Here is a 26,023-nt window from a genome sequence, read left to right on the forward strand (position 1 = left end):
AGCTGATTCCTCTCCATCTTTGCCCTCAACCTCCTCATCTACCTAATAAAATCCACAGTACTGATCACGACATGAGCAAGTATTTCAGAAGAACAGAAAGGAGTATGGCACAGCATTCACTCCGCAAACTTGTTCTTTTTAATTTTAAGAATAGGCAATAACCATAATATGACTTTCTGAGAACAATTTTCCGTCGAGAATCAGACAGGGTAGCACCCCGTGAATGGGTTTTCCAACATGAGAAAACTTTTGTTCTTCTAGGCTCTTGTGTGTTTAGGTAATTCTGAAGAAACTGGGGGGGAAATGTTAAATGAGGAACGAGGCCTTTCCTGGTAGATCCGAGTTCCCCAGGGTACACAATGAGCTATTTCTTTTCCTGAGGATATTAACCAGCTCTTAAAATTTATCAACAGGAAACAGGTCAGGGGTCTTGTAACAGCAGGAAATGTGAGAAGTGTGCTGGGAGCTTTTACTTTAAAGATAGTAGCAGACTGTGAAATACATAGAAAGGTCTAGAAGGTTGCCTCAGTGTTGCCCTCAATATTTGGGAGTCGAATACTTTCTAATGGAATTCCTGCAGTTTTCGAAGAATACAAAAAGCTGCATAATCTGATTTCAAGTGTACATAACTTCTTTTATTCATTGTATGAATAGATTTTTAGAATCTAATAATACTTATTATTATTCTACCAATATTACCAGAGTTTTTCTTTTCATACATTTAATGTCCTTTGGATAGAGCATGTTAAAAAAGCCTCTTTACATTTATAGGACAGGGTTTTATTTTTCCTATCCTTTCCCTTTTTAAAAACGAATCCGGGACTCAGTGAGATGGATCAGATACCCAGTTCATTATTGGTGGGACTAGGATATGAAACTGATCGTCCCGGTGTTAAGGTCCAGTCTTTTACCACTGTGTTGAAAAAGGCCTTGCTTTTCTGGGCCAAAAGCAAACAGCAAGAAAAAATCTCCCACCCGTACCATCTGTGTGGAAAGCAATATTACCACTGAGGAAATCTGTAGAGGCTTATGCCAGCTGCTCTGTAGATAAAACTGGGACTTGTAAATACTGTATCACATGCTGGCTGATGACGTCAGCTGTAGGATGTTTGCCTCTGGCTTCATTGTACTTCTTCTGAAAAGAGTTATTAAATGCTTCCTATCCTTTCTCTAAACACAGCTCCATGACAATACTTTGAAGAATCTTGAAGACAAACAGTCTTTGCTACTATAAAACGTGCTATTATTTCCCCTTTATTCCAGGTGATTAGATTGAACTGCCATCTGTAAAAACCAGAGCGGACAACTTATACTGTGTTTTCTTTGCTATTTTCCTTTTCTACGTTCAGCAGAAAACTAGAGAATAATTCCTTTTATTGACATTCCCAGCATTTAAGCTCCAAGTCAAGGGGAGATAAAGAAACAAACACAAAAACATGCCCTTCCCATCCCTAAAGGAATGTCTCCTTCAGAGGTCATCTTTTACAATAGGCTTCCAGGTTCACTTAAATGATTTCTTACTGCCTCAGTGAATTAGGTTTTATTTCACCTTATTTATTTAAGTGGTGTCTTTTTTTTTTTTTTTGCGGTACGCGGGCCTCTCACTGTTGTGGCCTCTCCCCTCACTGTTGTGGCCTCTCCCGTTGCGGAGCACAGGCTCGGGACGCGCAGGCTCAGCGGCAATGGCTCATCGGCCCAGCCGCTCCGCAGCGTGTGGGATCTTCCCGGCCCGGGAGCACGAACACGCGTCCCCTGCATCGGCAGGCGGACTCTCAACCACCGCGCCACCAGGGAAGCCCTGAAGCAAGTTCTATTATTGTTTTTCAAGGAGGACATTGAGGCACAGAGAGTTGTAGTTAAAAGTGCTGGAGTATTAACCTTGAGGATCCAGATCATGAGTCTTTTGATTTGCGAGTGGTGGGGATGGTCAGTGAGAGGCAGGAAGGAAGCTCGCAGCCCTTCTTTACTGGAGACACGCTGATACTGGCAGCCTGACTATTCCTTCCGCTTACATGTAGCTCTGGTTGTTCGTCTCTCCAGCAGAATTCTGCAGTCCTAAAAATGGTATTGTCTTACAGGCAGCAGATAGCAGCCTGTCTTCCTTCCAATTTGAAAATCCATATCTCTGTCCTCCCATCCTACTGGTCCAATAACATAATGCCTGGAAACCCAGCAAATGCACAGAAAGATCTGGCAAACAGTGAGTTTAAAAGATCACATTTATTCATTTATTAAAAACAGTATCAGTCAGCTAAAACTGCATCATCTCCCCAGTGACTGTCGAGTTCACAGTCACTCTAAATTAAAGAGAGAGAGAGAGAGGAAGAAAAAAAATGACAAATAGAAATGATTTTTCTTCAGCTTGTTTTCCACTCTTCAGGGTTTTGTCCTCTTGCTCTAAACCAATTTTATTCTCGGTAATTAATCTGAACAATGTCAAAGGAACATCTGGAAAATGCTGAGGAATATTACCAAGTGTAAATGCAAGATAGGTTTTGTGTCTTGGGTAGCTGGTTTCACAACCCTTGCACTGGTTTACTTCTGCACTGACTCTTAAACTCATTGTTACAGGTTTTCCAATGATCTGTTGCAGGTATTACCATAATGGAGCAATCACTTCAAGCAAACTTTCTTTCAGGTAGAAGATCTTAACGCGTATTTCTCACAGATGAAATATTTCCAAGTGCTGCAGTTAGCGGAAGAAAGGCCGTTGTTTCTGAGGTATCCACAGACCTGGTTAGTTGATTGGGGTCCCTGTATTGGTGACCTGGAGACGCAAGTCAGTGTATCTGAGGTTAGGTGTTGGGCTTACGGGAATGTCCTCTGGGCAATAAAATGAGAGATGTACAGCTTTTCCTTTTGTTTTAATCTGTCACCCTCGCGGTAGTTTTGCCCTTCTTCTTCAATAACAGAACTATTTTCTCTCAATAAAGTATGTAAATATTACTTCAACAAGCAGCATTTAAAAAAAAAAAGCTTGAATACAAAAGGATAGGCTCTAATTTGGAATCTTTTTTCTGATTCTTAATTCTCAAAATACGAAGGCACTGTTGACCAGCCTCCCTAGCTCTTTCTGAAAGCTTACTATGGAAATTGCCTAACAATTACTATAGTCTCTTGCCCTTAGCCCTCTAGCCTTTAAATGATACAAAGGAAATGTACGTGATAATCACATAGTATTGTTCATTCAGACTCGAATTTTGATGTGAATGTGCTACAGTGTAATGGCAGTGGGGCTGAGACAGAGAAAATTTAGAAGTCGTGTAGCCATTCTTGAATTATCTTGGCTTTGATTCCAATCAGAAGCCTGTGAAATTATCATGCTGGTTATGTCTTCTAGAGGAAATGTAAGGTATAAAATAAAATGAACTTTTGATTTCCCCCCGTGTCTAATTCTTCTTGGAATGTTTCCCTCAGAGACTTACAGATCAGGGGAAGGAGAGGAGCCCTCTAGCCAAAGCCAAGGTTGGCTGGACCCATCCTGAGACAGTCCCACCCAGTAATCATAGTTTCTTTTGATCTTCCTCAGGCTGCCAGTGATAAAGTCCTATAAGAAACAAGACTTGAACAGTGAACTGAGGATGGGGTGGGGGGTACTACCAGAAAAACCCCAATAAATTACCATGAAATATAAAGTATGGTATTTTGTTTCCACAGAAATAATTAGAATTTGAGAGCTGGAAATAGAGAGAGAGAGAGGATTTTTAAAAGAAAGGATACCTTTTTCCCTATTGCTAAATGATCAATGTGGTGTTAAGGACTATGGAGAAATTAGGCATCTGGTATCAAAGTAGTTTTAACAGATTCAGAATTTGGCATATAGTATATGACTTTCCCAGGATATTTCAATGTGAGAAATAGTTTAGAAGATTCCAAAAGCAACTTAACTGTAGGCATATTTTGTGAGAAGAAATATTTCTAACTTTTGTCACTAAATTTGCACAGAAAAAATAGTGTGAACCCATAATTGTAATAAGTTAGTCCAAGTTGCCTTGGTTTATTACATAGCCTTAACAAATTGTTCTACTATTACTCTTACAAAAATGAATTTTGACTAGTTACTGAATATAGTAGGCATACATTTTTAATAAATTCAGAAATGTGTAACTATGTCTTCTACTTCGCACATAATTTATGGGTAGAATGATTTCAATGAAACATCTTACTGTTTGCTTGTTAAGATGTTAGTAAACTAGATTTAAGGTCAATTAAACTTTTCATTTAGCAAATGCTTATTTTCATAAATCTCTCCATTTCATGACATCACCTCACTTTTTATACTTCTACTTTTCTTGATAATCACAAAATTGTTATAGCTTATTATACTTCCCTACAGCATTGAAAATAAGACATTTAAAACATACATACACTTATAATGTATGCATATCTTTGAGTGGGTTACCATGTTACAAAACGGTATTTCTCTTACCCTTTCCCCTTTTTGATTAATAAAGGACATAGAACTAACATATTCTCCTTGATTTTTGAATAACCATCTCATTTTTTGTTTCTCCAGTTAAAAGGAAACTAAGGCATGCTAATTCTTACTTTGTGTGTTAAACCTTTTTTTCAACAAATCTACCATTGTTATAGAGTATCAAGGAATTCTGTCTTATGAGAACCAGTCTTTTCTTTTAATGGGTAATATGGTATTTTCAGAATGATGTGAAACCATAAAACAGTGTTTACCATTTCTTCTTTGCTGTCTATTTGTAGAAGCTTAGATCCCTCCTTCAAACAATCCTCTCTACTGGTGTGCCAAATTGTCCAGCTTTCAAAGACACGGTAACAACTTTCTCCGTTGCGTATCCAGTTGTCTGGACAAGGGCTGCAGTTATGGGCTTCAAATGTAAACATTTTATTAAAGTTATTATAAAAATATGAGTAGCATATCTTCTCAAAAGAACCCTTGTGTCACTCCCAGTAAAGCAGGACTCTTTAACCCAATGGTTCGTATGATGCAGTACTTACCAATTTCAGCTGCTTTGAGGCTGAATACAGTAAGATTTATACAATTATTTCCAAGTGCAGTAGGTCTCTAAGAATTAGTTTAAGATAAAATTAATTTGAGAATATCTATTCCCAAATTGCTCCTCCTCTATAATAATTGATCTGATTATTCTATTTTTAGAAATCTTTCCTCCTTTTAACTTTACATCATTTATAATCTTCATTTGTTTGCTTCTTGTTTCATGTCTTTTAATCTTACTGACCCAATTTAATTGGGAATGTACCAAGCATAATAATAAGTACATTCCCAATTAATTAGGTGAGTAGCATAATAAGCCTCAAGTTGATGTTTACATTCTGAGAGTTAAAACATGAAAAATTTTCCGCACAGAATGGAGAGAACAAACAATGCACCTTGAGAAATGATTTTAAAATTTGTGGGTGAGGAAAAGTGAACAAAAACACAACTGACCAATATGTTTATTTTAGGACTTTGATATAACTAAGAAGTAAGCCACAGTGTTTAACCAGTTTTACAGAACCTGTGTTAAGAAAGAATGTACTCACAAAAGAAGGATGCTCAAATGTATAAAAGGGGAACCAAAGAGCAGGAATTTGACCAAGTGTTTCTGGCACTGTTTTATAGAGGGAAAGACACTGCCAGATCACTAGTCATTAGAGAAAAGCCTTCTACTTAAGGTCAAAAATGGTTCACTATCAGTTTCCATGGCACAGATGTCAAGTTATTTAAGGCTCTTAGATATCCTTTGTTTGAAATACACTCTAGTCAGTATCCTGAATATTGTTAAAGTCATAGCATAAGTAGTGTTGAAGTGGCAGTTGAAAGGTTGACAACATGCTGGATTTGCAAGTCTCCAAAATGGATATCGTCACTGATTTAAGGTTGATGGCTCAGAGGTGGGCCTAACTCATGCTTTCAGTAGTCTGTTATATTTTAAAACATTGATGTTTTTTAAACATTTACTTGACAAAATTTCAATTAGAAGGAGCTACGGTAGGTTTTTGATCTCTCTTATTGACAATTACTAAGATGATATCCACTACAGGGAAGTTAATTCTCTAAATTTTATGTATTAGTATTATTAAACACTAGTTAAGTAACCGTAGAGTACTTGACACACTATTTTTTTTTTTTTTTTTTTTTTTTGCGTTACGCGGGCCTCTCAATGCTGTGGCCTCTCCCGCCGCGGAGCACAGGCTCCGGACGCACAGGCCCAGCGGCCACGGCTCACGGGCCCAGCCGCTCTGCGGCATGTGGGATCTTCCCGGACCGGGGCACGAACCCGCGTCCCCCGCATTGGCAGGCGGACTCTCAACCACTGCGCCACCAGGGAAGCCCTTGACACACTATTAACAAGTAGAAATAGACAGGTTTAAAATGCTTGTAAGGGATGAAAAAGATAAAACCAAAGTCACTTAATAGAATTTTAAAAAATGAGCTGAACCCTGCATTGTTATAATTTTTGTAAGTACCCTGATTTTCAAAATGAATTTTCTGCTTCAAGAGATATCTAAATTTGAATCTAAAGCAAGATCTAAACTAAATAAATTGAGGCATTTGGAGCTCTAATTAAAGATACACGTAAATTTGAATGATTGGATAAAACATAATATGTTGCTTTTTTTGTTGTTTAATCTTACCTACTAATCTCACACATTCCATTTTGACATTTGACTGTATATTTTCCTTATCTGTATTTCTTGGAAACTCAGTATTTTCCACATACTATTGATATATATATTATATATATATATGTATATGTATGAGATTGAACTGAAGAGTAGATCAAAAGTATGTCTCTCCTATTATGAAATCCTGACTATAATTTTACAAAGAATAAAATGTATGTCACTGGTTTTTTGTTGCTGTTGTTGTTGTTTTGAGGAATTGGTGTATACATGTGTATCCACGCAGTGGAAACTGATTTTGTATCAATTACCTGAACTGAAAGACGGCTGCATCAACATTTGGCAATATTTCATCTGCAGGTCATGGTTTCTCTTCCATTGTGTGAAATTGAGCAGTACTCTGTCCTGTTGGATGAGTTTTTCTTGCTGCTTCATTGCAGTAGTGGACACCTGGAACACTTCAAACAATAACAACCATTCCTGATAAAATACTGACATATAACAAAGTCAACCTTCAACATAGACTAAAGAGAACTACACGTTACTGATTATATTTGTGATTAAAACCTACAAAGAATGCACAGCAAAAAGTCTCTTTGCCATCCCTGTTTCCTTATTCACCCAATTCCAGTCTCCCAAAGTAGTCAGGTTTGCCAATTTCTTTTTTATTCTTCCAGAGATATTTTGAACTTTGCATGCAAATGAATATAAAATCTCCTCCTTCCCCTTTACACAAATGGTAACAATCTTTTTACATGGTTTTTCACTTTTTATTTTAACACTTAAAATATATTTTGGACATAATACTGTGTTAGTACATAAAGAGCTTTTTCATTCTTTTGTTATATAGCATTCTACTGTATGGATATGTCACGATATATTTTAATAATTCTCTATTTTAGACTATTTGTAATCTTTTGGTATTACTGAAGTGCTGTAATAAAGAACCTTAGTTACACATAATTTCACACATGTGTAAGTATATTTGTAAGATACGTTGATGGGTCAAAGTTTTGTGCGTTTAAATCGTATTAGATATTTCCAAATTACCTTCCATGTGTGCCGAGGCAATGTATAGGAAAAACTCAGTTTTTCCTTCTATAAGCCTTTCTCCTGTGAATCATCTTGACTTTTCTGACACTTCCGGTCACCAAATGTATGGTTTCTCCACCACCACCTCCCTCGCCCTTCTCCAAAACACCAGCACAGTGTCCTATAATTTAATTCAATCTGACACTATCTTCTTGGAGAAAATAACAATCCCACAGGACAAGGGCTCAGTCCCAAAGATTGCTCCCCCCCTTCAGATGCCAATGCAAGTAGTAGGTCCCCAGGTTTCCACAACTTCTGTTTGATTTGGCTACAAATTGGAGGTTCCCATGACTCCCTCCTGGGTTCAATTAATTTGCTAAGGCAGCTCACTGATAGGGAAATGAGTTACCAGTTTTTTAAGGGTATGATAAAGGGTACAGATGAACACCCAGGTCAAGAGATACATTGGGAGAGGGCTGGGAGGGTCCCAAGCTCAAGAGCTTCTGTCCCCATGGAGTTGGAGTTGGGTGTGTCACCCTCCCAGTGTGGATGTGTTTACGAACCTGGAAGCTCTCTGACTCCACACTATTGGGATTTTATGGAGGTTTCCTCACATAAGCATGATCAATTGTTTTTCTTTTTTATAAATTTATTTTATTTATTTATTTTTGGCTGCGTTGGGTCTTCGTTGCTGCGCATGGGCTTTCTCTAGTTGCGGCGATCGGGGGCTTCTCTTCATTGCGGTGCGCAGGCTTCTCGCTGCGGTGGCTTCTCTTGTTGCGGAGCGTAGGCTCTAGGCACGCAGGCTTCAGTAGTTGTGGCTCGCGGGCTCTAGAGCGCAGGCTCAGTAGTTGTGGCACACGGGCTTAATTGCGCCGCGGCATGTGGGATCTTCCCAGACCAGGACTCGAACCCGTGTGCCCTGCATTGGCAGGCAGATTCTTAACCACTGCGCCACCAGGGAAGCCCCATGCATGATCAATTGTTAATGCCATTTCCAGCTCCTCTCCCCTTTCTGGAGGATGGGAGGTGGAGCTGATAATTCCAAGCTTCTAATCATGGTGTGGTCTTGCTGGTGACCAGCCCCCATACAGGAGCCCATCCACAGTCACCTCATCAGAACAAAAGATGTTCCTAGTGTTCTTATCACTTAGGAATTTACAAGCGTTTCAGGAGCCCTGTGTCAGGGACCTGGTCAAAGACAATTATTAGAACGAGAGATATTCCTAGTGCTCTTGTCACAGCAGAGTAGAGGGGAGAGACACTAATGTATATCTTATATTATCTCATACAAATGTTCTCTCAGTTTCATTTGAATTTGCATGTATCTTTTTATGTTTGATGTTGAAACTCTTTTCACACATGTATAAATAAAGGTCAGTTGTATTTTCTTTTCAATGAAGTGTATAATTATATCCTTTGTAATTTTTTTCATTGGGTTTCTAGTCTTATAGATGTGGTCCTTATTGTGCTGTGAGAATTAATTTGGGCTGGCCTGGAATCAGCATAAGCAGTGTTTTTAAAATTCCTACGTGACACTGATCTCCGGACAAGGCATGAAACATACAGATTAATAGTGTAGCTTTGTTATCATGGGTATGAGGATTTGGGGGGCCAGATTACACTATCTTGTCAACATTGTTCACTGATGACATACGATTGATGATTTGTCCCTGGTTACAAAGAGACCCTGAGAAGGCTCTGCTGTTGAGGCTAGTTACCTCTCAGGAATATGTCAGGTGGTCAGCAAGACATAAATTACCAAACAAGACTTCATTTTGGGCTCCCAAGTACCAAGGTGTCTTGTGTACACATCAGTGGTTCCTGATCCAAGAGAGAAATTGTGTTGTGAAAGGACACTTACATGGAGAGGAAGAGGTGCCTGTTGGAACCTGGTCTTTCCAGACACTTTTGTAATACACATCCTTTTTTTTTTTTTTATGCGGTATGCGGGCCTCTCACTGTTGTGGCCTCTCTCGCTGCGGAACACAGGCTCCGGACGCGCAGGCTCAGCGGCCATGGCTCACGGGCCCAGCCGCTCCGCGGCATATGGGATCCTTCCGGACTGGGGCACGAAACTGTGTCCCCTGCATCGGCAGGCGGACTCTCAACCACTGTGCCACCAGGGAAGCCCCACATCCTTCCTTTAATGCCTTCCCCTGCCCCTCCTCCACCTTCATCTCCACTTCCTCCTTCTTCTTCCTCTGGCTTCTTGGTATCCCACAGTGTGGAGGTATCATTTTTTAATTAAGTAGTCCCTTACTGATAGGCAATTGCATTTTTTTCAATCTTTTTTGTTTTTCTTCCTATTGCTACACGTGCAGGTTTATCAATAGGAAAACTTTCCAGAAGTGGGATTTCTAGATCAAAATTAATTCATTCAGTTTAAGATAACCCAGAGTTTGTTAAGAACATAATTGTCATGGTTGATCTTAACAGATTTCATAAACGAGACAGAGAAGAAAACAAAATCATGTGCCCATCAGAGAGCAAGATTTTTGAGGACATAAAAGTCTACAGTATGATTTTATCAGCATCCTTAGTATGTACTATGTGCTTTTTGGCTATATAGTAACTGATGATTGGAGACTACAGATTTATTTTTATGTATAAAACAAATTCTACATTCCATTCACTTGACAATATTGTTTCAAGATGTTGCACCTTCAGTTATTTTGCTTTAAATTGAAACTGTTCTCTGTACTTCAAGTTTCTTTCATCTTTTTACCCCAAGTAGTTAATATTTATAAAATAACACTGAAATTCGTTATACAGAATGGATACCTGAACCATATCTTTTGATATTTGCAATGTCAGTTAAATATGTATTCTTGCAGTTAGAATGGAACTTGGCAATATTTCATTAAGAGTCCCCAGTTTTTACAGAAAAAACTGGATTATTATATGTTAATTGACTTGTATGGTAGTTCTCTTCCAACTCTGCAAATCTGCTTCCAGTATATATGTTTGATAAACAGATATTTAATTGTGAATTTCTTTTAAAAATGGACTAGTATTATATATATATATATAGTATATTACATATACTATATATATTTATATTTATGTGTATTTTAATAAAGTACAGAGGGAGGATAAGGTGAGATAAGGGAAGTTCTGGCATTTATGCTGGGCTGTGAAATTTTGTTTGAGGAGATAGACAAGGTAACAATTACTTCTTGAGAGCCTAGAAATTATTAAAACATTCCTCTCTGAACCGCCAGGAAAATAAGATCATAGCTAACATGAACAAGGTCAAGTTTCCTGTACTTTGTGGAAGCAAACCTTGTACTCTTCTCTTCTTCATTTCAGAACTCCTAATTCTCCTTTGCCAGCTAATTCCTCCTAGACAGAAAAATGATTTGCCACGGTATACAAGAAATAAGACTTATCCAGACAATAGCCTTCCTCTCTGTCTTGCTAAGCATATTTCTCAGTGCTAGCATGAGTGATAATGAAGGGTCTTAGTCCTGTTTCTGGAACCTGCAGCTCTGTAATTGTTACATTTTATAAAAAATTCATTTGCTAGATATAGAAACATGTCTCCAGTTTGGACTACAAAGAATAAAGAAATGTGGTTAAATATTGGCTCAAACAAAGTTCTCACATTTACCTTAAACATACTAACTGGTACCTCATCAAATATAAAGTGAAAAACTCATATTAAAATAATTGTATAAGTCAAATTTAGAACAAACGTATATTAGAAAAGGAAGAGCCTATACTGAAAAATTGCAAGCTTTGGCATACTAACATGATTCATAAATTGAATCATGATATAAGCAATTATTTGCATCATTTTCGCCAGCAGACCTATGGTATCAGATTTGAGTTAAACAACATGCCGTTGAACATTGAAAGTTATCATTAGCCTCTGAGTGCTTAGAGAGTTATATCAAGTAAATGTCCCGTAACTTAAATAAGGAAGCCATTATCTTATATCATTTATGTCACTTACATGTTTCTAATTGATTTGTCTATCCATTTATAAATTATGAAGTTCCAGTTCCACGACATACGTACATATAATTGTATATAACACTATATGAAGTACGTAACCTATCTATAGATTACTTTGAAGATATCCTTTTGTACTTACACTTGACACCCAAGAAAATGGAGGTTGCTAATGAGCCTATGCAGAAGATACATAAAACCACCGTCACAAGACACCATGTTCCTAAACAAGGAATAGAGACAATGAAACTGAATTAGAGAAAGTAGAGGAAAGAGGTGGGTCAGGATAGGACTACACTGAGTAAACTAAGGAGTTAACATTAGACATTCCTTCTAGAGAATCACCGAGGCCTTGTAACTGTGTGTAACAAGAAAAGGTGAACTCAAACTCTTGGAAATGCAAGTCATAACTTGGAATACACTGGATTTGGAGAAATGCCAAATCGAACAGTTTTACTAGTATACTTCTCTTATCCTTATATAACACCACAAACGTAGTAACTAGTTAGATGTATTCTCTTCCAACAATCTTTGAGAGATGATGGCAAGCCAGGCAGCAGGATTTAGTTTTTGAGAGCAAAGAGGCTGTCTCCAATCTCATCTCCTGTCAGTGTCACTTGAGCGTGATTGGTTCAAAGGTATTTCCCTTTAAACGTACGATTTTGGATGAGGGCAATTTTTTAAGGTAATTTTGCAACTATTCAGGAAAGGAAAATGAATGTGTGATCTGTTATATTCTTAATGCTAGTTACAGAAAAATGTATAAAATTTATCTTCGGATAATGTCGCAGGCTGAATAACAGCTTTGCCTGAAATGCCTATGTCCTAATCTCTGGAACCAGTAAGTGTTACCTTACGTGGAAAAGGAGATTTTAAAGGTATAATTAAGTTAAGGATCTTGGGATGGGGAGATTATCCTGTTTTACCTGGGCACTTATAAGTGAGATTTACATTAGAGGGACAGACTGCCATATGATGGAAGAAGCAGAGAGACATTTGAAAATGTGCTACTGTCTTTTGAAGATGGAAAAGGAGCCACAAGCTGAGGAAAGCAAGAAATGCAGCTCTAGAAACTGGAGAAGACAGGGCATGGGTTGCCCCCTAGAGCCTCTCTAGGGAAGGTAGCCCCATGACACCTTGGTTTCAGCCCAGCGGAACCTGTTTTGGACTTCTGATCTCTAGAACTATAAGAAAATAAATTTGTATTGTATTAAGCCCCTAAGTCTGTGGTACTATATTACCTAAACAATAGGAGACTAATACGAATATTAAATTATAAAGACAGAACTGATCCAGGCTGATGAGTGTTTGCCAGTTTTTTCAACCTACGTTTTCTCTTTTACTTCTTAGTATTTATCAGGTAATGTGCAGGGTGTTTTTACGTGGAAACTAAAATTACACAAAATATATGATTTCTTTCACTTATTTTCCAAATCCAGGAATTCTTTGTCTTTCCAGAGAGAGGAGAGAGAGAAAGAGAGAGAGAGAGAGAGAGAACCAATGTAATACTTATTTGTCAAGTCCATTTCTCTTTTCCTTTTTCATTTTTACTTCCCCTCCATTTCATTTCATTTTTAATATTTTGCATATTATGCAATATTATGCATCATATTATCCATATTATACTACTCTTAAGTGGGTTATCTCAGATTAGAAAAATCACCTTGGGCTCCTCATAGAACAGGAAAAAAGAAAACCCATAAACCACAAGGTCTTGGTCTAAATAAGTAGAACTGGTTACCTGAATTTTTGGTGGAAGACAGATGTTTCTGGTAAGGGTTTGGTGTTGGATTATCCCACTGAAGAGAGGTGTATGTTTCTTCCTCCTGCATGTCTGAGGTGCTTTGATAGGTAAGGGGGTCCACATGAGAAGCTGAGACAAATAACTCCTTTTGTAGTCAGGAGCAGATTAATGGAAGAACTGAAATTAGCTACCTTTTCACACCAGTGGGGAAATATGTTTGAGTTTAAGGAATAGAATAGATGCATCTTCATCCAGAAAGTAGAAGTTTAAGCCAAAGCGTAACTTGGTAAAAAAGGAAGTGAGAAAGAAACTGAACTCAAAATGGTCAATAATAGAATAGGTTATTGCTCTGGTTTCTACAGTGTAGCAGATGTTGAAGGTGATAGCACTGGATTACTGTTAAAATGAAAAGGCCAGAAGTGCAGAGAATGAGCTTACATTTGGTTTAGGATGTGAAGTGTGGGAATGACCTTGATGGCAAAGATACGAGGATAGCTCACATTGGGCCAACCAGCGTGGAAGGAGCTGTAGATCACTGTACATGCTTAAACAAGAAAACTGGGAAGGGATTTCATCTCTCAAATAAATTTACACACTGTATTATCTGGGGTGATGCAGTTGCTGTGACAAGTAAACCTCAAAATATCAGTCATTTAACACAAAGTTTATTTCTCGCTCACGTAACGTTTTAGCTCCAGTAATACTGGTTAGTGGGTAGTTTTCCTCCAAATGCAACCCCGCTCCTTCTATTCTGTGGGTGGTTGGAATGTCATACTTCTAGCCAATGGAAAGAAAAGGAGAAGATGGCATATCCACGATTGCTTCTTAAAAGCCGTAACCTTGAATTATCATGTATGACATTCACATCCACTAATAGTGCCCTGTTTGGATCTACAGTTTGGTCCTGATAAGCCTAATTTTTGCCTGGCTAGCAAACTTTCTACAATAATTTCACTCTAGAAGGGAAGGATGAATTATTTAGTGGATAGAGGGCTGTTTCTGCCACACCCTGTGACTACAGCATTGGTATTGAGAAATTTGATACTTTAATCATCACTCATATATTGGCCACTTGTCCTTACGGCCAAAAGTAGTGTCTCAGTAATTTACAGTCTGCAAATCCCAAGGGGGCATCTGAGGGCATTTAACAAAGACGGTTTTATAAAGATTGGGGAAGGATTAAGGAAACCAGAAAGGGGTTGTGAAATATGCATTGGGGAACGATTATCACACCCAGGCCTGAAGGGTTAAGGGGAAGGTAATTATTGGAACTTTGTGACCTATCTGAAAGGGCCATGGCCTAAGATACAGAACATGAAGGCTTTGCCAAACCAGGGTGTGGTAGGCGACAGCCAGCATAAACACCCGGACCGTTCTCCCCTTTCACTCCCCTGATCACTGCTAGTACCTCCCAACAGAGGAATTAACTGGAAGCCAGAGGCCAAGTTTGCCCAGATATTGCTGTACCTTGGAGTTCTGCCTCCTAAGACATAGGATGGGGCCAAGAGGATCTCAAGAGGCAAATAGAGAATATCCAGCAACTTCTCCAAATATGTCATATGATTTTTAAGTGACCTGAGATTCTGACAGAGAAAATAATGTGACTTAACTCCCTATAGCCTTTACATTGAAATGATTTCTATCGAGGTGAAGAAGAGGAAGAAACAACAAGCACAACAAATATACATTAAGAGCAATGTCAGGAAGAATGCAGGAACCGAAATTCAGTGGTTGCCATTAATTTCCAGGGGCTCTCAAATTGTATCAGCACTAAATATAATGCTCAGAAAGATCTAGGTTTCCCCAATATAGTATGCTCTCTGATAAATTTCTTTGGGGGAAACATTGGGCTCTCCCAGCCAAAGATTAGCATGTTACTTGTATGACGTTTAATGTTTTTAATCATACTATCTTATTTATTGTTCATTATATCCCAAGCACCGTTTCAAAGGCCCTTTACATGAATTATTTTGAATCTCAAAATAGCTCTGTGGCATAGTTACTATTATTAGTATGTTGTAACAAAATTGCAAATTGAGGCATGGAGAAGTCCAACTATTTTCCCAAGTTCACTTACCTGTGCTACTAAAGTCTATGCTATTCTGATTTTATGTATAAGATGCTTTTGATATGAGTATCAGAAAAAAAGAATCTTTGTAGGTACAGTTTGATTGGTTTACATTTTTTAATTGCACTTTTGCCATCCACTACAATATTATTCTTTAAAATTCAGTCATGAATAGCGATATAAAATGTATGCTTTTCCATTTGGGGGAGATAAAACACTAAATTTCAGAGCTATGGCTGATTTTTGGACAGTTTTCTGAATTATTAGTTCCAATTTGGTTTCTCTAAATAAACAAGTAAAAACAGGAAAATAATGGCATTATACCCCAAAAGCCAAGATCTCAACACATTTGAAGTGGAAGCAGAATCTATAGTATTTCTATTATTCTTCCTCAGTGCCCTCTCTTGACGCCCCTCCCGTGCCAAATCTGCTTGTTTATTGATAGCCTAAAACAAAATAGATTCAAGTGTCTTTGGGTGTCAGTGCACAAAGCTATAAAAGTTAGTTATACATATTCATTGAGTATTAATTATATGCTTGGTACTCTGCTCAATGCCTTACATAATTATATTAAATAATCCTCACAATTACTTTATGAGTAAGGTAATAATATTAAACTCATTTCATAGATGAAGAAACTGAGTTTTAAAGAGTCTAACCAATTTACCAAAAGCCAGATAAGGAGTAAGTTCCAAAGTAACATTTCTCAAAATGTATTAAAGGATACTTGTATCAGAAGCAAGTCAGGGTGCTTATTAAAAACATAGTCTGTCTCCTCAGCCTTCCCACTGAGTACCATAAGTATTTGTGTTTGAACATCTGCATGTTTTTTTGGTTTGTTTGTTTGGGTTTTTTTCATTTTTTTTTTTTTTTTTTGCGGTACGCCGGCCTCTCACTGTTGCGGCCTCTCCCATTGCGGAGCACAGGCTCCCGACGCGCAGGCTCAGCGGCCATGGCTCACGGGCCCAGCCGCTCCACGGCATGTGGGATCTTCCCGGACCGGGGCACGAACCCGTGTCGCCTGCATCGGCAGGCGGACTCTCAACCACTGCGCCACCAGGGAAGCCCCTATCTGCATGTTTTAACAAGCACCTCAGTTGAGATGTTTGAGAATCATGTTCATACATTTTATTGCCACGAATTTAAGGAGAAAGAGTACCTTCAGGGAAGCTATGAAAAGAAATGAAAAGTTTGCCTATTATCCTGTTAAAGGGTGCCTCTCCACATATCTATAAATACTACATGAGTCACTCAGCAAAAGCCAAACATAGAGCTGTCAGGAAAAGAACTATATAAAGCATTTTTGCTTGCTGTTCCACTAGCCTGTGCAACTTGTTGAAAAGCATTTACTCATTTTCAAACCCCGTCAATTTTCCTGCAAACTTTATTTTCCTTCTCTTGGACAGAAAATTACTGCTCTTCAGTCTGACCATAGGGGGACCTGGAATAGAAATTATATCTGTATAGTGTTTTACTGATTGCTGTGCTTTCTAGTGAACTGTCTCACACGAAGAGAAGCAAATATCTTTCTGTTTCCTATGAGCCAGGAGCTGTGCTTGCTGGCATAGAATAGAAAATAAGAAAGTCATGGGGTTTGCTTTCATGGAGTTTCTGATATAATTAATACTTTGAAGTTTTTATTTTAGGTTGTGGAACTGTGAGGTATATAAGACAGGTGTTATCCTATTTTAAATGTTAGAAGATGGAAGTTAAGAGGCGACATGATTGAGCCACGGTTGTACTTGAGTGATCATGCCATCTAAATTATTCTACTGACTCCAAGTTTAGTATACTTTCCACTACCTTATGCTGTCTTTCAAATTTAGATATTTTGCATAGTCTCAGACTTAGATATTTTGCACAGCGTAAGTCATTTAAGCGCTAACCTTTCTTGTTTCAATGTAAAATGTATATGTTTATGTCTGAAGATGCAGTGAATCATAGCATGTTGAGATAATTAGGAATGGAAGACAAGAAGAATGAAAATTAATGGAAATTAATTAATGGAGCCATTGGGAAACCATCAGCTCATAGACTGGTTTCTGGATGTATAAAGAAGGCACTAAGTTATTCCTCAGTATAAAGGGTTATATAAAGAAGGAACTAAGTGGTGTTGGTAGGAAAGATAATGTAAAGATCACTGTAAGGGGAATAAAGGGAAAAGTAAGCAATTCTATGGCTAGTGATTCCTTCATCCAGATCTCTTATTGTACCATCGATCACTCGTCTGTGACATGCTGTGCATGTCTTTGCATTAAAGTAGTTGGTCCACCTTTGCCATGCCTGCCTTCCTTTCACACATTAAATAATGTTTGTTCTCACAGAAGGTAGGGTGAATTTTCCCATTATGAAAATAAGCACAATTCATATTTTCTGTTGCAGTTCCAGAAAGCTTGAACCTGTGAATGGAAAAGGTAGAGTGAGTTCCTTTGAAAGGTAAATAAACAATCAACGATCAAACTCTGTGTATAGTATTTTGTTGCATAAAGTGGAGATAAGAAGTACAAGGCAAAAAATTAAAAAGCAACATTCAGATCATTGAGAAACTTCCAATCTGCTTGGGAGTATAAAGTATGTACATTTGAATAGCTCAGTAGCAATTTAATATGGCATAAGATTAAGCAGAAGTGAACAGTAGGTACAGTAGGAGCCCAGAGGAAAGGATGGATGGGTATCTGAAATAATGAGAAAGGCTTTACCTTTTCCTCTTCCCATGGAAGATCATACTTTAGTTCTGCCTTGAAGGAAGGGTAGGATTTAGATAAACAGAGAGGAGCCCTGTAGGACAAGTAGCTGCACAGGTTGGAAATGAGCTCAAGGAAAAATAAGTTGATTAAAAATTTTTGAAATGAGGATTTATGTTATAGGGCAGCTGGATACACGACTGTATTGTAATTGCTTGTTATATTTCCTGCTACAGTGCTATGACAAGAGGACAAAGAATGCATATTTATTCATTCATTTGCAAATATCTATGGGATATCTACTAGGAGCCAAAGTTGTTTTATGTGCTGATGACAGAGTGGTAAACAAAGACAAGGTCCTTTCTACTGGGGAACTTACATTATAATGAGAGAAAGTTGGTAAGAAGCCAACAAATAAGTAGAAAATTTCAGAGAGTGGTAAGAGTCATGATGAAACAGACAGTGTGATATGATAGACTCAAGTGCATGTGGTGGAGGGAGGCTAGGTTAGTTTGGGTAATTAAAGCTGGTCTCATTGAGGAAGTGATGATTAAACAGACTTGAGTGACAAAGGGGAGTCCTTCATAGAGTTCTGGAGGCAGAGCTTTCTAGAAGGGAAGAGCAAGTGATAAGAATAAAACCCAGGCCTATGAAGAAGCTTGCCTGTACTCATAATATTCTTGACTCCTACCCACAGTAAATTCTTAATAGATATCTGTTGAATCAATTAATCAGAACTTTAAGTAATGATCAGATTGTATAAATTTTTAGTTATAAGTTTAAATTTTAACTGGAGAGACATTGCACAAGATTAACAAAAGGTGATTAGAGATTGGAAAACCATATTAAGTAACCCAATGTAATTGGTCCCTTTGCCTGGATTGTCTGTAGAAGGCTACAGACAAATGGCACGAGCTCAAACTGGGGCCGATTCTGGTCTGGTTCTTTCTAGCTGAGGTCTGAGGCTCCCTTTTGACATGAACATTAGAATCACCTTGTGACTGATAACGTGCTCGATTCTTGGATACCCCTAAGGTAAAAGACGAGGTAAAATGATACTGAAAAGTCAAAAGGAGCCTCAAAGTAATCACTTTCAACCATAAAATAATGAGGATGATAATTTTGTTCTGAAAATATGTGAAGAGAATCAGATCAAGCTAAGAAAACAAAACAAAACAAAACTACATACGTAGAATGTTCCAGTGGTGAAGTTAAGGGTAGAAATGAATGGGAACAAAGCATCAGGAATAGCGGTGGATTGCGACTTAGATAAAAAGCAGAGGAATGGGAGAGTAGGAAAATAGAATCTTATTACAAGTGCTCTCTTGTTAGGATTATGGTGTAAGTGACTCAGCCAATGCTTATGTAACACACAGTAAAACACAGAGCCACCTCCCAACTTTTAAGTAACCTGTACTCAAGAGGGTAGAAGACCCCAGGACTCAAAATTCCTAGTTGTGCCTTGTATTCTGAGCATCCAATAACTTACAAATTTTTGGAGGGAACTGAGCCGTCTTCCCACATCCAGACATCACTGGATTTCTGGCGGGACAATCCAACCCAACGAATTAATCCAGTCCTGCCACTGATGTATTGCTATTGCAAACACAAGTAAATACAACGGTCAGAGCGTTTCTACAGTTCTTGTAACGGCATAAAGGCGAAGCTTCATGATGAGACGCTGGACATAAAAAGTGGATTATATGTCTATATTAATACTAATTAATTATATTTGATATTTAGAATTGTTCCAAGTTCACTTGTTTTTGCATAAAAATACTTGCAGGATACAGGGAAAACTGTAAGCAAGAGAGATAATATTCTAATATCCCTATGTGTTTATCTTCCATCAATTGAAGGTTAGAATCCCAAATGAAGTCTCAAATATGGCTCTTAAATGAAATAAGTGGTAAACAGCTAGAGAAGGAAAACGAAAAGAAATACATTGTTGATGAAACTTTATATTCCCTAGAATTAAGCTCTACTCGCTTTGGTCTCATTGCTTAGCTTGCCTACAGAATCTTGCATACAGGAATATTCATTTATTTTAGTTGACTGGGTAAAAGAGAGCTATACAATGTCTTTCTCAAAGGAATTTACAAATGACGTGCATCTACTTTTTCCTACTTTGAAATTATCACTATTTACTATACTATATACTATACTGGTTTATTTTGTTCTTTGCCTATTGCTCCAACTGGAATAAAGTTCCATGAATTTAGGAATTTTTGTAGGTTTTATTAATGCATAGGTTCAGGTCCTAGAATAGTTCCATCACATATCTGTTGAATTAATGGATGAATAAATCAGTCAATCAATCTATCTATGGGTAGCAGAATTAAAAAGAGGTCAAATGTTCACGTACTCACATACCTCCCGGAAAAAACAAGTGAGGACACATTCTTGGCAAATAAAAAATGACGTGAGCATCTTGGCAGACATGTGAGACACAAACTGGCATTCCATAAGAGATGTTCTTAAAGCTTGATCTACCTGTCACCTTTCTGTTGATTTATGTTTTTTTTTTTAAAGTACATCCATATTGTATATTTCACTATAGGACCTGACAGATACAGTCTACCTGAAATTTAACTATTTTTTATTTCTCAAAAAATTACATTAGTTCCTCTTTTAGTTGTTCATCTCCAACATGATATCAACCTAGAGTAATAAGATTCGAGACTTGTTTAGTCTCCAATTAATCTCTTTGTAATAGAATTGAGATTTCAAAAAAGGTACTCTCTTATTTTGCCTGATTTGAAAGAAGTTAATTTATCTGAATATCTTCTCTATGAGTCTGAGCCACAAAAAAAAGTATATGGTACAGCAAGTTAGAATAACAGGACACCCAAATGAGTGTGAACATCACTGGGCTGATTTCCTCATGTCCGGTCCACTGCTGGTTACTTCAGCTCTCAGTAAGGTACAAGTCAATTTTGCTGGTTACCTACAGCAGTTCTGTAGAAAATGGCTTGCCCGAATATTTGAATTCTATTGAATTTCTGTCCGCATAGAGCCCGAATCCTGATCTTCTATTCTAATTTATATTTGCATTTATTTTAATATGCAAAAATGTGAATAATTACTATATTAGAAATTGTAGGATAAGTACAATAAATAATTTCTGCCTTTTAAAAAATATATGTTTTGACAAACTGTTATTGGGTAGGAGGGAGACTCCAAGGCTTTGTTCCTGGCTTGCTCCCAGGATTTATGAAAAAGCAAAGCTACATTCAATAATATAGAGAAAGTGCAGTAGTGGATGTGAATGTACATTGCTTGAAAAGAGAGCTTTTGTTAGAAGCTGTCAAAAAGGGAAATATAGAAGAGGAGACATGTTTAATAAAAAATTTTCAACTGAAATCCTGTGTGTTGTGCAAATAAGATTGTGCCCCAAACTACATCTGGGAGGGCCTATGAAAAGATAGAGTTTGCCTCATGGTTCGTTCAAAGTGTCAACAATTTAGCAAAAACTGAGAAGGCATGTAATGTTGGGATAACACTGATATTTATATTTTCCAATCATATTGAGTTTCTTTATACTTTCAGATCCTGTTTTGAATTAATAAACAGAGTTAAGGAAGCCCAGAAATGATCTTAACTCTTGTTGCAGAGGTAAGACCAGAACTCAAAGTTTCATTCGTTCTATTTCAGCACTTTCTACTCTCAAATGTAATTTTTACTGAGCTTAATAAGTTTCTGAGATTAGCACAAACTGCAAGACATAAAAATGTAAAAGAAAAAAAAAGGCAAATGTTTCATTTGAGATTTCTCTCCTTATGACTCCAAAATATTTGACATAGAAATATTCTTACCAGCGTGTCCTCCCTGGTGATCTTCAGAAGAGTACCATTTACATCAGCACAATACTTCTTACTGTCTTTCCACGTCAAGTTGTGCCTGAAGAATCCATAGCAACTGTCTCCATAATATCTCCAGTGTATGTCACATGGGCTGCATTTATGGCCTTAAGGAGAATCCAAGCATAGGATCCCTTTCATTCTGAAAGGATGGGCTTACTTTTTCCTCATATTCAACGTTTCCTGAAGATCTCAAGATTCCTGACAGATAGCATCACAAAAATACTCCAGAGTTAGGGGAGATGAAGAGACTAGCCAATCATACTTACTTTCCTTTTGTCCTGATTGTTGTAGTAAATCTTGGCAGAACTTCCTCGCTAATTGTTTCAGAGTTCCTGAGAGATGTTCATTCTCAGCTTGTAGGTAGTTTTGCTGCGTGACAACTAGATGTAAAAATTAGATAATAATTTGTAATTAGGATAATAAGGAGTGATGCAAAAAAAAAAGTCCTCTCAATGAACTTTATGTTCATCAGAGTTGTCAATCTATGAAGTGTTTACTAGATACATTATGAGTAAAAGAGTGCTGAAAGGGGATCAGGGTAAAGGGGTTATAAAGAAAACATTGTGTCAGGCAGAATGACAACCGAGAGTTCTCCAGAACAATGGGTGAACTATTTGAAGGAGATGACCACAGGTAAGAACATGCCGTAATCAAAGCGCATGCCCAAAGCAGCTGTTTTGACCTTTCCTTGAATGCAGATTTCTAAGCACATTTCACAGAGGTGAATGACCTCTGCTATTATGTTTTCTGTGTAATGCCAGAATATCCATTCACTTAAAAAATACACATTGAGGGCTTCCCTGGTGGCGCAGTGGTTGAGAGTCCGCCTGCCGATGCAGGGGACGCGGGTTCGTGCCCCGGTCCGGGAAGATACCACATGCCGCGGAGCGGCTGGGCCCGTGAGCCATGGCCGCTGAGCCTGCGCATCTGGAGCCTGTGCTCCGCAGCGGGAAGGGCCACAGCGATGAGAGCCCCGCGTACCACAAACTTAAAAAAAAAAAAAATATTGAGGACTTTCCCGGTGGTCCAATGGTTAAGACCGTGATCCCACTTCAGGGGGCACGGGTTCGATCCCTGGTTGGGGAACTAAGATCCTACATGCCCTGTGGTGTGGCAAAAAACAAAACAAAACAAAAAAGTATTGATTTGTTGTGCTCGAAGTACTGTGATATTCAGGTAAATCAAAGTAGTGGATGAAAAGTTCTAAAATATCTTATGAAAAAATAAACAAGTATCTGAACAAGCAACAATTATGCAGATGATAATGTGACGTTGGAGGGCTTTTAGATGTATAGGAAGAAAAAATATTTATCAATTAGGTGGGATATGAATTGTCTCAGTGGAAGTAAATATATTCACCTTAAAACATGGGAAGGAGGACATTTTAGGAAGCGGGGACAGAATCAGCAAAATCTCAGGCAGGGGGACATAGGATTTATTTGTGAAACAGAAAACTCCACGTTGGCTGGATCTTAAGATGCACAGAATAGGGAGGAAAAAAGGAAAGTTTCAAAAGATAGTGTGGATCTATACTAAGGAAGATCTTAAAGACCAGCTTAAAATTCTTAAACAATCATTTTAAATTAATTTAAAAAACCTAAAAGGTAATTTTAATCAAAAGGTAAAGTTCAGAGTTCTCCTTTATTGAGAATATCCTGGCAGCTATGTATAGGATAATTGCAGTAGCGACGAATAGATAGTGACAGTTAAGCTTCATGGCATACACCAGGACACTTACGTATTGCCTTCCTCAGATCAAGTCATTGGCAATAAGTCAATACTTACACATAATCCCCAGAGCCACCAGCCCAACAGCTATCCCCATGCACAAGATCAGCAGAATCAAAGCCATCACACGCCACAAAGAGGAGGAAGCAGGGTCACCTGTGGACATACAATAAAGATGTTAGGCGGCAGGCAGTATGGCATAGTTTTGGGGGACAGCTTCACCCCCATCCCCTGCCCTCTCAGGATTGTCCAAGTGATATAAACAGCTTCTCGGGCCCATCTTGCCTTTGCTCCCTTGGTAATCACCAGCAGTAAACACAACCCACTCCATCCCCACTCCCACCGGACTTCTCTCTGAGTCAAAATGTAACTAGCAGCTAAGGTCTTCTGTGTTTGTGTTTGTCTTTGTTTTATTTTGTGCTCACTCCTCTAAATAATGGTGTTTATAAGCCACAACTGTGGAATCACACCCACTTGCTGACATCTTAGAAAGTGGAGTTTTCCAACATTTTCTCCTCTTACCCCTTAGATTTCTATTCCCTCCAGCATTTAAATCTATAAGCCTTAATGTAATGTGCCCTGCTTGTATCATTTGTTGTTTATATTCTAAATATAACTAACACATGTAGCCCATGTACATACCACTCAAGTGATGTAGGGAAAGAAGGTCATTCAGGAAAATAAAACAACACTATGTATGCTATTACTAGTAGAAAAAAGGAAACTAAGGTGGATCCATTTCAACAGTTAATTTCCAAATTGCTGCCTCTTGGGCATTCTTACCTGAAGTGAGAGCTGGTTTTTGAGTTTTAATATTTAAGGTGACGTATCCATCTTCATCCTGCATGGCTTCCCTTGGAATGAAAGTGAACTCAGCATTCAATGACTTTGCAAAATGTAGTGTCCACCCTTATGATTTCAATGTCTACCCGTCTGTGACCCTCCTCTCTCTGGTAAGGTGGAGACGTATGAGTTGGGGCACATGATTTTTTGTTTTTTGTTTCTTTCCAGGAAGCCCTTTAATAGCTGCTCAGATATTCATGGACCTTGAACACCAAAACACAAAAATAATAACTTGTGGTAAACGAGTAGATATGGCATTTGTTTCCTGTCTCCTTAACTTCCACTCTGACAGCTCCATCGTGTATATCCTTTCAAAGAACAGAAGTTCATGTTTCATCGTAACCTTGGCAGAGTCTAAATCATGTCGTTTAAATGAACTTATTTCTGATGAAAACTCACGGATAACACATCAACAGATATAGAGTCTATCTCATCGTGGTGTAAGAGTCTGGTATAATTTGATCTAAGATGAGCTATATTAGATGTTTCATGGTCTTGTGTTAGAAGGTCTAATTATGACCTAGAATTCATCCAAATTCTTGCATGTTTTGCAAATCAAAGGTTTTTTTTTTTAGAGTAAAAAAAAAAAACCATCCGTTTATTTGATTGCATTAAGTTGAAAAACTGAACAAGCTGACATTTTAAGTAATGAGTCAAGGATATTCAAATTATATTATACTCTTTAGTCCCTGCAAATCAAAGGTTTAAAAAAGTTGAGAACTCCACATGAAGCAGGATTTATATGGCTTAGGTTTAGGCATCAAAGGAAAACAATCTAATAAAGTGAAATAATACAAAGTTAATGTCTCGATGTATTGCCTTTCAGTAATGTTTTCACTTTAAAGTAAATTTCCAGGAATGGCTTTTGGATCTTTGATAACTTTAACCATAAGCTGAGTGTCTTATGGCTGGATCTATGCTTCATAAAAATATATTTGCCTTTATTTGTATCCATCAAGCATGACTTTGTGGTGTTAGAAATATGCTGGGTAAGTACAGAAGCTGTCAGGGTCAAAGGAGGCCCTGATAACATGAGTCTTAATTCTGCTTCCTCTCTCCACCTACCCCATAAATACAAGCTGAGCTACTCAGCAAACATTAAACAGAACTGCAGGAAAAAACGATAGATACAACAAAGTTTTCTTTTCTCTTTTCCGAAATCCAGAGGCTTTTCCAGCTATCTCTCAATCACCCTATAAGGCCTATCATTGACATTTTATTTCTACTTGCGTATTTTATCGCTCCCTCTTTTCTTGGCATAGGAAAGTATAGCTGAAGAAGTCTTTATTCCAAATATGCTGATGAGTTTGAATTTGGAATAAAAACCTCTGTTTAATATTGTAGAGGTTGAGTGTTACATAAGTTACCTCTTTTATTTTAAAGCAAATATCTCATTAATTTAATTATGTGTCAGGCCCTGAAATTAATAGCAAGTATTCATGGAGAAGTCATGGCACTAGTCCTTATGGAGCACGGAGTCTTAGACTTTAGGTACTTAACCTTT

At 37.9% G+C, this 26,023-nt stretch overlaps 2 protein-coding genes across 3 annotated transcripts; both read right to left on the bottom strand.

Moving 5' to 3' along the window:
* Window positions 1-2,634: 2,634 nt before the first annotated feature.
* On the bottom strand, window positions 2,635-13,421 carry CLEC9A (C-type lectin domain containing 9A). Its single transcript, XM_065887865.1, has 6 exons — window positions 13,331-13,421; window positions 11,732-11,812; window positions 6,912-7,058; window positions 4,690-4,841; window positions 3,426-3,547; window positions 2,635-2,767 (listed from the first exon to the last, which is right to left on the bottom strand). Exons 1-6 carry the CDS (start codon window positions 13,419-13,421, stop codon window positions 2,635-2,637), a joined length of 726 nt encoding a protein of 241 aa, XP_065743937.1.
* Window positions 13,422-17,643: 4,222 nt separating this feature from the next.
* Window positions 17,644-24,526, bottom strand: CLEC1B (C-type lectin domain family 1 member B). 2 transcript variants are annotated; one of them, XM_065887295.1, is made up of 6 exons: window positions 24,460-24,526; window positions 23,734-23,832; window positions 22,215-22,328; window positions 21,901-22,052; window positions 19,575-19,681; window positions 17,644-17,800 (listed from the first exon to the last, which is right to left on the bottom strand). In XM_065887295.1, the coding sequence occupies exons 1-6, from the start codon at window positions 24,521-24,523 to the stop codon at window positions 17,656-17,658; spliced, it is 681 nt and encodes a 226-aa protein (XP_065743367.1). In that variant the 5' UTR covers window positions 24,524-24,526; the 3' UTR covers window positions 17,644-17,655. The 2 variants fall into 2 exon arrangements, with proteins under 2 accessions (XP_065743367.1, XP_065743368.1); XM_065887296.1 differs by lacking the exon at window positions 23,734-23,832 and having other exon boundaries at window positions 17,656-17,800; window positions 24,460-24,523.
* Window positions 24,527-26,023: the final 1,497 nt, after the last annotated feature.

Source organism: Phocoena phocoena, chromosome 11, assembly GCF_963924675.1.
Source record: "Phocoena phocoena chromosome 11, mPhoPho1.1, whole genome shotgun sequence".
In the NCBI taxonomy this organism is placed as follows: Eukaryota; Metazoa; Chordata; class Mammalia; order Artiodactyla; family Phocoenidae; genus Phocoena; species Phocoena phocoena.